At 39.0% G+C, this 11,802-nt stretch overlaps 2 protein-coding genes across 3 annotated transcripts in view; one reads left to right on the top strand and one right to left on the bottom strand.

The window, feature by feature from the left end:
- Positions 1–6,408, bottom strand: part of LOC107598192 (AN1-type zinc finger protein 1-like) — a 9,703-nt gene extending 3,295 nt beyond the window's left edge. Inside the window, exons 1-7 of the mRNA XM_016289465.1 lie at positions 6,399–6,408; positions 6,222–6,263; positions 5,936–5,978; positions 2,322–2,413; positions 2,024–2,113; positions 1,695–1,816; positions 1,454–1,609 (exon numbers count right to left, since the gene is read on the bottom strand). Coding sequence (XP_016144951.1) covers positions 1,454–1,609; positions 1,695–1,816; positions 2,024–2,113; positions 2,322–2,413; positions 5,936–5,978; positions 6,222–6,263; positions 6,399–6,408 — 555 coding nt within the window. The remainder of the gene's footprint in view (positions 1–1,453; positions 1,610–1,694; positions 1,817–2,023; positions 2,114–2,321; positions 2,414–5,935; positions 5,979–6,221; positions 6,264–6,398) is intronic.
- Positions 6,409–6,471: 63 nt separating this feature from the next.
- Positions 6,472–9,289, top strand: LOC107598197 (charged multivesicular body protein 4c-like). Of its 2 annotated transcripts, none has more exons than XM_016289471.1 (5): positions 6,472–6,878; positions 7,953–8,130; positions 8,409–8,517; positions 8,697–8,819; positions 8,931–9,289. In XM_016289471.1, the coding sequence occupies exons 1-5, from the start codon at positions 6,641–6,643 to the stop codon at positions 8,964–8,966; spliced, it is 684 nt and encodes a 227-aa protein (XP_016144957.1). In that variant the 5' UTR covers positions 6,472–6,640; the 3' UTR covers positions 8,967–9,289. The 2 variants fall into 2 exon arrangements, with proteins under 2 accessions (XP_016144957.1, XP_016144956.1); XM_016289470.1 differs by having other exon boundaries at positions 8,697–8,823.
- The last annotated feature ends 2,513 nt before the right edge of the window (positions 9,290–11,802 follow it).

Genomic DNA, 11,802 nt, shown 5'->3' with positions numbered 1-11,802 from the left:
GACTCATGAAGATCAACTGTGACTTGGCTTGACTCATGAAAATCAGCTGTGACTAGACTTGACTCATGATGATCAGACTTGACTCATGACGATCAGCTGTGACAAGACTTGACTCATGACGATCAGCTGTGACTAGACTTGACTCATGACGATCAGCTGTGACTAGACTTGACTCATGACGATCAGCTGTGACTAGACTTGACTCATGACGATCAGCTGTGACTAGACTTGACTCATGACGATCAGCTGTGACTAGACTTGACTCATGACGATCAGCTGTGACTAGACTTGACTCATGACGATCAGCTGTGACTAGACTTGACTCATGACGATCAGCTGTGACTAGACTTGACTCATGACGATCAGCTGTGACTAGACTTGACTCATGACGATCAGCTGTGACTAGACTTGACTCATGACGATCAGCTGTGACTAGACTTGACTCATGACGATCAGCTGTGACTAGACTTGACTCATGACGATCAGCTGTGACTAGACTTGACTCATGACGATCAGCTGTGACTAGACTTGACTCATGACGATCAGCTGTGACTAGACTTGACTCATGACGATCAACTGTGACTTGGCTTGACTCATGAAGATCAACTGTGACTTGGCTTGACTCATGACGATCAGCTGTGACTAGACTTGACTCATGATGACCAGCTGTGACTAGACTTGACTCATGACGATCAGCTGTGACAAGACTTGACTCATGAAAATCAGCTGTGACCAGACTTGACTCATGAAAATCAGCTGTGACCAGACTTGCCTCATGAAAATCAGCTGTGACCAGACTTGACTCAGGGCGATCAGTTGTGACTTGACTAGACTCATGAAAATCAGCTGTCACTAGACTTGCCTCATGACGATCAACTGTGACTTGGCTTGACTCATGACGATCAGCTGTGACTTGACTTGACTCATGACGATCAGCTGTGACAAGACTTGACTCATGAAAATCAGCTGTGACCAGACTTGACTCAGGGCGATCAGTTGTGACTTGACTAGACTCATGAAAATCAGCTGTCACTAGACTTGCCTCATGACGATCAACTGTGACTTAACTTGCCTCAGGAAGATCAGCTGTGACTTAACTTGATTCATGAAGATCAACCATGACTTGACTAGACTCATGAAGATTAACTGTGACTTTACTCATGAAGATCAGCTGTGACTTGACTTGACTCATGACAATAAACTGTGACTTGACTCATGAAGATAAGCGATGACTTGACTTGATTCATGAAGAGCAGCTGTGACATAATGGGGTGTGGTTGCGTCCGCCATTTTGCGATCAAACTCCGTTGTCGCCACCATTTTGTGAGCATGCTCTAGTGTGGCCGCCATTACACAAGTGGACTCTGAGTCATGTTTCTCTGCAACCCCCACCGTGAACACGGAGTCGACACACAGCTGAGCAAAATCCAAAATGTGGTGCTGTATGGCTGACCTTAGCTGTGAGCACATTGTTGTTGTTCTTCAGACTGGCCTGAGATGCAGCAAAATCCTCTACTTTGCCAACACTCCACTTAGAGAAGAAGAACATGGGCAAACTAGGGTCTTTAGCCTCTTTGGGCAGAAACACCTGGAAATATGTCCGTTCTGTCTGCAGAGGAGGAATTTCTGATGTAATACTTGTCATAAATGAATGCAAAGGAAGGTACTTTGTAATACAAGTTTGGCTCTGATACCTGTGGCAGGTCTTTATCTCCTGACGCATGCATTTTAAGCTTCATCAGAGCAACTTTTGCAGCAGTTGCTGCGTTTTTTGCTCCTTTTCTGCGTTTACTTGGTGGTGCATTCTTCTTTGACTCTGTTGGAAGTATTGTGGAGATTATTCTTTAGCTTCCTAAGAATTATTTGGCAACACAAACTCTTCAATATTAGACTCTACTGCCCTCATGTGGATATGAAGAGTATGTACACCAAACAGCAGGAGACAGCAATGCAAATAACTTGAATCCAAGATAAAACAGTGTACTTTGCAGTGTACTGCTAAAATTCTGCTAAAAAAACTGACCCACTATCTTCTGCACCAGCTCCTGTGTTGCAGCAATGCGAGGCTTTGGTGTCTCCAGTTTCTCACACTTATGGTCATCTTGATGCCGATGTCTGAGACCAGAGGAAAACTGTCAGGTATAGATGAGCACAGCATTTTAGATAAGGACACAACACTTAGTACACCAGTTGCAATGGTTATATTCACAAAACATTATTTCAATGAGGTTTTATCTATTGTTTTCCCACTATAGTCTCTGTCCATTAGGTGAGACTTCAGCAGTGTCAGAGATGTAAGGTATGTTTGTAATAGTATTTATATGTGAGGCAGAGGTGTTTTTCAAAGTGTGGGCGGATGACAGGCAGCCGCTCTTTCTCTTTGCAATCCTCAAAGCTACATGGATATGATGTGCTTCTATGGGATGATATTAGGCTCAAAATTATTAATAGATGCACGCACAATTATCCATGTACTGCATACATTTTATACATGTATCTTACTAACCACAAACAAGTACCTTTCAAATTGAGTCTGGAATTCAGGAGTAAATGATTGTGCAGCTATTTTTACAAATACAGACATGTTTGTGAATAAAAATGTTCTGTTCTGCATTAATATATCATAAATTGCTCATGCAAAAAGGAATCCATGCATATGTGGATCAGGTGACACGCGTGCATTAATTGACGTCTAGTTCGAGTCGATCTTGTTCGGCTCATTTGGATTTTGATACTTCATTTTCGCAGTTTACAGCATTTCACGTCCCCCACACACACAACTACCAACGAACAAGGTCCAGTGCAATTCATTAACGTGTACACGTTTTGAAAAATTTGCGTTACTACACTGAAACAAATGCTTTTCAACCGGTGTCAGCAGAGTTAATAATTACATTAATGTGCAGCATTTTGTTCGAATAGAGACATATTTGTGAATACAAATGTTATAGTTTGTATTAAAGTATCATAATTTGTGCATGTTGCGATTAAAATGTGCATTTGTGGATCGGGTGACAGGGATCTGAGTCGATTCTATTTGATTCATTTGAATTTTGAGACTTTCTTTCCGCCTTTTTAGCCTTGCCCAAGCAGCTGAAACACAAAGTCAGCGACCACTAGATGGCACTAGCCCCACTCACATGTGTGCATGCCATTGTGTACAGTTTTATGAATGTTACATTGTGTTTTCTTTGTTTCTTTTTGGTTTGGCTATTCTCCTCTACCGTAGAAATATAATAAAGATGTTTTATTGAACTTGTTCTAACTTAACTTGTCTTAAGAGACAGAATAGCTTATATTAATTTTGCCAAACAGATCGTGACGTACCTTGTTTTTTTTCTGTAATTCAACGGCACGTTGTCAAGTTATTCCTTCCTTATATTATTATTATCATTTTGAGTCTAATTTCATTCCATATGCTTCCCCCAGACCCAGAGATTGTTTTCACCAGCACCTGAAAGAATTAAGAGAATCATCTGTAACAGCCATTTAAACCCCAGGAATCAGTCAAATAAACATACATGCATACATTTATATACATTTACATTTATATTATGTATGTATGTATGTGTATATAGTTACTCTTAAAACTGTTACTCTTTTATTTTTTGGATCAACTGGGGATCGTGTTAACTGGGGATGTGCGCGTGCGCGCAAGTGTGTTTACCTGAATTTCCAGCAGATGTTAGACGGCGACAGATTCGTCACTGCGATATTCCAAATATCATAGATTAAAACCGTGTTTCACCAGTTGTATACATTGGTATCATGCATAATAAAGCGTTTTAGGGAAGTTTGCCATGCTCCCATGTCACGCTCACAAACCACGCCCACGTTAACATGGGACAGTCGTTTCAGTGGATGATCAAACTCTTTAACGAACTGAAGTAAAAATGTAAGTATTTTCTTTTCAATATTACTCTATCACATTGTGTCTGTAGTGTGCTGTCATGTGTTCTAATTAACAGATATAGATTAAGTTAAAATTAGCAGTTGGCTACCTAAAGCAAACAAGAATTGGAAAGTCCTTTGTTTTTATTGACAAGACTGCTGACCTGTAGTTTACTGTTGTTCTTAATAAAATTATTTATTTTCGGAGTGATTACATGTACAGGTGCATCTCAATAAATTAGAATGTCGTGGAAAAGTTCATTTATTTCAGTAATTCAACTCAAATTGTGAAACTCGTGTATTAAATAAATTCAATGCACACAGACTGAAGTAGTTTAAGTCTTTGGTTCTTTTAATTGTGATGATTTTGGCTCACATTTAACAAAAACCCACCAATTCACTATCTCAACAAATTAGAATACTTCATAAGACCAATAAAAAAATATTTTTAGTGAATTGTTGGCCTTCTGGAAAGTATGTTAATTTACTGTACATCTACTCAATACTTGGTAGGGGCTCCTTTTGCTTTAATTACTGCCTCAATTCGGCGTGGCATGGAGGTGATCAGTTTGTGGCACTGCTGAGGTGGTATGGAAGCCCAGGTTTCTTTGACAGTGGCCTTCAGCTCATCTGCATTTTTTTGGTCTCTTGTTTCTCATTTTCCTCTTGACAGTACCCCATACGTTCTCTATGGGGCTCAGGTCTGGTGAGTTTGCTGGCCAATCAAGCTTTATTGAGATGCACCTGTAAGCTTCAAATCGCGTATCGGGTAAGCAGCGCAATAAAAACGAAGCTCTGTGCCGGAGCGTGTATTGTTTTCAGAGAACCACGTGGTCAGCAGAAAATGAAGCCTCACTATCTGTCCAATCACGTGCGTGTGTCGGAATGTTCGAAACCCCAGATCTTACTTTAGGAGTAAGTTTTCATTCAGACTTATTCAATTACAATTGTAAATACCCAGCCATACAAGTAATATGAAGAAAAAAAATATTTGGCATATGCAATTCATATGTGTACATTATTCTTCTATTACATCATATTGATATTCATATTGGCATTTAGTGCCACAGTTTAATGGGTAAATTATTTTATCAGAGAGAGAATTTTAACACGCACACACACACACACACACACACACACACACACACACACACACACACACTTTTCACAGGCTTTTGGCTGCTACATTTTTTATTGACCACCAGATGGCGCTATGTTTGACACTCCCGAAGCTTTGAATCTTTTCCTGAAACAGTCAGAGGAAAGCCTCAGTGCTTCATGAGGCTTCATTTGCCCATCATAGTGTCTCCCCAGTATACTGTAGAATTACCACTGCATGGTAACACCATGGTATTCAATAAATACCAAAGACTATGGAATACCCAAGACGTGTCAAAGGCAAACCCCGCCTTCTGAATGAAAGAGCCAATCGCTAATCTGTAAAGTCAGCGCGTCACTGCAGCTGCCGTTAGAAGTCCCGTTTGCTATAGAAACAAGTCAGCGTTCTGAGACGTGCGCTTAAGACTGCGCATGCGCACTGGCAGACCTAGCCTGAAAAATAAGCTTTTTATAACGCTATTTGAGCAAAAGTAACAACATTTATGACACAGTTGTTGTCAGATTTCTTTGGTGATTACAAATACGAAATGTAACTATAAGCTTAGTGAACAGTTTTGGAGAATTTGATGTTTACCCATTCAGAGATAGTATTTGCACTTGCATGCCCGAGCAGCGTTTCAAAGATGGCCGCCGAGTGGCATGACTTGTCTTAAAAGGACTTTGATAAATACTATGGTAGTGAATGATATTCTTGTACCGTAGTATATTCATATGCCATTCCAAAAATGCCATGGTACCATAATGATAGAAAAATATAATAGGATATGATACCACCATAGTACTTTTTCTGTCCAGTCATTTTCTTGTCTTTGTTATTACTTCTATTTGTACCATTTAATTTAATTAGATGTGTTAATACAGATTTGAGATTAACTATTTATATTATAAATGTAGTGTCTTCAAAGTCAACAGCACAACATCTTACCAAAACACTCCAGAACAGCTGCTACATGCGAATGGTAGAAAATCTGCATTTAAACATAAAAAGTGATTAAAATTCGAATGATATTCCCTTTTTTATATAGAAATCTAATGAGTATGAGAGCAGATGACTGCTGCTGACTCACATCCCACTGATGTTACACACTAAGCCTATGTTTACAATGCTATTTGAATAAATAAAGACCCTGGAAATAGATTGTAATTTGTAATTTCTACTAGAAATAACTCTATTTTCACTGGTTTGGATGGCAAATTTTAAAAGAGTGTACCTTTTTTGTTGTTGCAAGATTTAATGTCACAACTGTTCCATTCTGTATTTCAACGGGCGTGTCTTCAGAGACGTTAGGCGTATTCGACATAAGCGGCGCTGCGCTGACCGATCGGTGCATGACTTCAAAGTATCGCGAGAGCTATAGAGAGCAGACAGCTTCGTGAATCGCTCTCGCGATACTTCATGTGATACACCGATCGGTCTGTGTAGCGCCGCTTCAAGTAGAATACACCTTTTCACGTGGAGCAATTTACTTGCGCACAAGTGTTGAATTTCAGGAAGAGTAGGATTGGATTATGTCGGTGTTTTGAATTGAACTTGACTTCAAGGATTGCCACTTTCTCTCGCGATCCTGTATCTGCCAGATGTTTTAAATCAGTTGGATCTTTAACTGGAATTAAAAGCAATACCTTCAAAATGAGTAAAATTTCAAAGATGTTTAAAGTTAGCTCATCAAGCTCATCCAGCTCCAGGCCTAGTTCTGGATCCGTTTCTAGATCTAAGCATCGGTCCCGGTCTGGTCCATCACCCCAGGAGGCCATCAACAGACTGAGAGAAACAGAGGCCATGTTAACTAAAAAACAGGAATACCTGGAGAGCAGAATCGAGCAGGAGATCATGATTGCCAAGAAGAATGGCACCAAAAACAAGATAGGTATGTTAAATAGGTCTTTCTGTTTACAACAGATGGGAATTATGTCATTTTTATCCTTTGTACCCAGAAATGTAATGAAAGTGATGGAATGTTTTGTTTGTCCTGATAAGGTTAATTTCTTATTTTTATTTTATTATTATTATTAATATTATTATTTACATTTACATGTAGTCATTTAGCAGACGCTTTTATTCAAAGCTACTTACAAATTAGGACAATAAAAGCAGTCAAAACTAACAAAAGAGCAACAATATATAAGTGCAAATGACAAGTCTCGGTTAGCCTAACGAAATTATTTGCCTATAAGTTGATGAATCGCAATCATGCTCTTCACTGACACTGTTGTGTTCTTCGTAAACAAACTTTTGAAATAATGAAATACAAACGGGGATAAAGTTGTTGTGGTGGAAATGACACCAGAACCGTGCGACATTCGTGTTATTTGTGCAAAGATTTATAAAAAATAATTTTCACAAATATTTACCAAAATGTTTTATTTCACTCGTCATTTAGATATTACAGTTTTAAAGATTATAGTTTAACAATGGAAAAAAATAATAATGGTAAACATATATATTTTTAGCATTTTTTTTAATCAGCTGTAAATGATTAAAAGCAAGGTGTCTGTTATATAATATGCTATTGAACGTGTCATCGTTTACATCTGGAAAGTGTAACACCCCACTGAAACGTGGGTGAAACATGGCTTTTGTTTATGTAGAGTGACACCCTGTCACTCATAAAGACATGCTGTTCATCGGGACACTCCTCATTTTACAGTTGTCTTTTGTGCATTTACACAAACATGTAGTTTACACCCAGAGGCCAAGGTGCATTCATTTAAAAGGCAGATTTTTATTTTTTAATTTTTTTGGGACTACACATCTTGGATTTCTATCTGATTTTTCATTTACTTTTTCATTTGATCTTGCAGAATTTACAAAAGAAAATATAATTTTGTAAAATTTCAGAAAAAATATAATTGAATCATTTAATTTTAGTAGTTTAATGTGGTGATGATGATGATGATGACAATAAGAAGCAACATTATTAGATCCTAACATTTTTTTTTAGCTGCACTTCAGGCTCTTAAGAGGAAGAAACGTTTCGAACAGCAGCTGACGCAGATTGATGGGACACTGTCCACTATTGAATTCCAGCAAGAGGCCCTTGAGAATGCCACCACAAACACAGAGGTTCTGAAGAACATGGGTTACGCAGCTAAAGCCATCAAAGGGGTTCACCAGAACGTGTGCGTGTCATCACTGGTTTTCTTTGCACTGCCATTGAGTTATATAAAAATCCAATTATCATCACTTATTACACAGCTCTCAGGAATAATTGATTTTAGTGGTCAATACTACAAAATGATGTTGTAATTTTTGTTTTATAAAGACGATAAACCCTATAAATGATTATTGCATACTGTTGCATAACTTTGACCAGTGGATTAAAACGTCAACCTACTGCTTCTCATTGTGTGCAAATGTCATCAGCTCTCATCAATCATTCTGTCTCTCTCACTTTCAGAGATCTGGATAAGATTGACTCCCTCATGCAGGACATTACAGAACAACAGGAAGTAGCTCAAGAGATCAGTGATGCCATCTCAAAACCTTTTGGTGATCAGTTTGATGAGGTAGATGTTATAAAAAAAAAGAGTAATTAATTTTCCCCACATTTAAAGTTTATAAGGGTGTTTGCTCTTGTTCATCATTTATTTATTTAATATTGCAGCTTTTAAAAAAGTTTCTGGTTATTTATAGCGGCATGTTTACGTTGATTTATGAAGTGATCTGTGCTCGTTTGTTTTTTTAGGATGAATTGTTGGCAGAGCTGGCAGAGTTGGAACAGGAAGAACTAGAAGAAAGTATGACGAATATGGGCAGATTACCAAGTGTACCAACCACCAAACTGCCCAGTGCAAGACCAAGCCACCGTGCAAGTAAGTATAAAGACACCCACACATTCTTTTAAAATTCAGCAAAAGACCAACCAAGCCTTTTACACAGTCTCCACTTCATCTAAATGTCTGTTATTTCACTCTTTCAGCCTCAAAGAAGAGAGTGGAGGACGATCATGACATGAAGAGGTTGTCTGCATGGGCTTCATAAGCAGCTGTACAAAATCTTTCTTCTTTTTGCTTTTTGTTAACTTGCACTCTTAGCTCTACATCCAAGAATTTGTGTCAAATTATAAGAGCTTTTTTATATACAAAAGTAGAGAAATTAAGCTAAACATTTGTGTTCAAGCTAATTATTTTGTTGTGTCTTGATCTTTAAGATGAAGGATTACTCTGGTGGCAACTTGGTGTAAATAGTAACATTTTATTAGTGAAGGACAATAAACTGTTGATTTATAAGTAAATGTAGAATCAGGGTTTGGTTAAAAAATAAACTTTATTTATTAAGTGCATGATTTAAAAGTGTGCTTACAATGTTGTAAAGTCTTGATTTTGACACACAATATATGTTCCAGTCCAGAATGCCCTTGAAGGGCACTTCGGGAAGGGGATACCATTTGTAGAGACGTTCCAAATGAACTGAATCCCTTCACGAAGGGCCCTTCCAGAAGTCCGTTAGCGAAGGGAACATGTGATGGTCACTTCACGGATGTGGTTTCCGTTTGTGATCATGTGATCTTTGGTTAGGAGATCTTGCGATGCATTTTAAAGCAAAGTTGGGGTTGATTTCGACTTCACATACAAATGTAAGTAGAATAGGCTAATTAAGATTACTAAACTACAGTCATGGCCAAAAGTTTTGGCAGACATAAATTGTGTTTTGCATAGTTTGCTGCTTCAGTATTTGTAAATTATTTTTCCACATGTTTCTATGGTATACTGAAAAACAATGATAAGCATATCATAAGTTTTAAAGGCTTTTATTGGCAAACAAATATAATGAGTCAGTATTTACAGTGTTGACCCTTGTTCTTCATAACCTCTGCAATTCGCTCTGGCATGCTGGATATTAGCTTCTGGGCCAAATCCTGACTGATGGTGATCCATTCTTCTTGCCTTATTAGTTCTTGGAGTTGATCACAATTTGTGGGCTTCTGCTTGTCCACTCGCCTTTTGAGGACTGACCACAGGATCTCTATGGGATTGAGATCCGGGGAGTTGCCTTGCCACGGATCCAAAATTTCAATGTAATGATCTTCGAGCCACTTCTTTATCACTCTTGCTTTGTGACATGGTGCTCCATCATGCTGGAAAATGCACGGATCATCACCAAATTGCTCATGGATCGTTGGAAGTAGTCGCTCTTGCAGGATGTTTTGATACCATTCTTTATTTATGGCAGTGTTTTTGGGCAGAATTATGAGAGAGCCCACTCCCTTGGTTGAAAAGCAACCCCCCCACATGGATGGTCTCAGGATGCTTCACTGTTGGCACAACACAGGACTCATGGTAGCGTTCACCTTTTCTTCTCCAAACAATCGATTTTCCAGATGTCCCAAACAGTCGGAAGGGAGCTTCATCAGAGAAAATAACTTTGCACCAGTCTTCTGCTGTCCAATTCTTGTACTTCCCGCAGAACTTCAGTTTGTCCTTGACGTTTTTCTTGGAGAGAAGTGGCTTCTTTGCTGCCCTTCTTGACACCAGGCCGATGTCCAAAAGTCTTGGCCTCACTGTGAGTGCAGATGCTCTCACACCAATCTGCTGCCATCCTGAGCAAGCTCTGCACTGCTGGAGACACGATTCCGTAGCTGACTCCTCAGGAGGAGACGGTCCTGGCACTTGCTGCACACTCTGAGACGCCCTGAAGACGTCTTCACTGCAGTCGAACCTCTCTCCTTGAAGTTTTTGTAATCCGGTAGATGGTTCTTTTTAGGTGCAATATTCTTTGTAGCAATTTCCTTGCATGTGAGGCCATTTTGATGCAAAGCGATGATGGCTGCACATGTTCCTTTGGAGGTAATCATTGCTAACAAGAACACAATGATTGGGAAGCGCTTCTTCCCTCCACTGCTCAGGGTGTGTGTTCACAGTGTGTGTGTGTTCACTGCTGTGTGTGTGCACTTTGGATGGGATAAATGCAGAGCACTAATTCTGAGTATGGGTCACCATACTTGGCCACATGTCACTTCACTTCACTTTATAGCAATCAGTCTGCTCTTACAATCTAATTAGTATGATAGTGATTAACCTGACTAGTACTCATTCACTCTTTCATATGTGCTGCTGATATGATTAGTCAATTAATGTTAGCTGGTCATTTAGGTCAGGATCAAAAAACTGAATTTTTTTTCTTGATAAAGTTCATTTTTCGGTCAATGAAGCTTTTTAGCAATTATTTAAAATGCATCTGGTCACTCTCTACACAATAATCTAGAAACAATGTGAATGAACACCACTTTTGGCAATGACTGTATAGTAACCATGGCACTACCGTGTTCTTGGACAAGTTCAGAGCTCGTCTGAACTCTCATTTCCGCTAGATGGCCTCGTGAGCTGAGCTCTCTGAGTGCGACTCGTTTCGAATCGGTTCATTTGAATCATATGTTTTAAAGAACTTGTTCAATAACGTTTTTTGTTTTTAGTGAAGTGTCCCATTTCAGTTCAGCCATTGATAAAACTATAAAGTGTTTAAACAACACTAAAATGTTTGTCATCTTTCTCAACATGGGCATAAACATATTTCCTTATTTTGTTTGCAACAATTGTTCTTCATGCGATTGTTCTTCATTAGTTTACTCGAGAGCCGTTCATTGGTGCGTTTCAACTAGCAAGTGCCGTCGTAGAGTTCAGTGGAACTAATTTTTGCTAACGATTAATTTTTGAAAACGCACCTCAGACTAGTTCAAATGATTCAATGAAAAGATCCAATTCAAAAAACGAATCAGATTCGGACACCCCTCTCCCTCTCTCTCTCTCTCTCCCTCTCTCTCTCTCTCTCTCTCTCGCCCCCTCTCTCCCTCC

This window comes from Sinocyclocheilus grahami, unplaced genomic scaffold (assembly GCF_001515645.1).
Source record: "Sinocyclocheilus grahami isolate Dianchi unplaced genomic scaffold, SAMN03320097.WGS_v1.1 scaffold247.1, whole genome shotgun sequence".
NCBI lineage: Eukaryota > Metazoa > Chordata > Actinopteri > Cypriniformes > Cyprinidae > Sinocyclocheilus > Sinocyclocheilus grahami.
Note: the sequence above shows the minus strand (reverse complement) of the source record. Positions and strands in the feature narration are given on the sequence as shown.

Bases quoted from the DNA above. Each gene is read 5' to 3' on its own strand.
- LOC107598197 (XM_016289470.1), top strand. From the start codon at position 6,641: ATGAGTAAAATTTCAAAGATGTTTAAAGTTAGCTCATCAAGCTCATCC. The intron at 8,131-8,408 runs GTGCGTGTCATC...TCTCACTTTCAG, and splicing joins AAAGGGGTTCACCAGAACGT to AGATCTGGATAAGATTGACT. The intron at 8,824-8,930 runs GTAAGTATAAAG...TCACTCTTTCAG, and splicing joins AAGACCAAGCCACCGTGCAA to CCTCAAAGAAGAGAGTGGAG.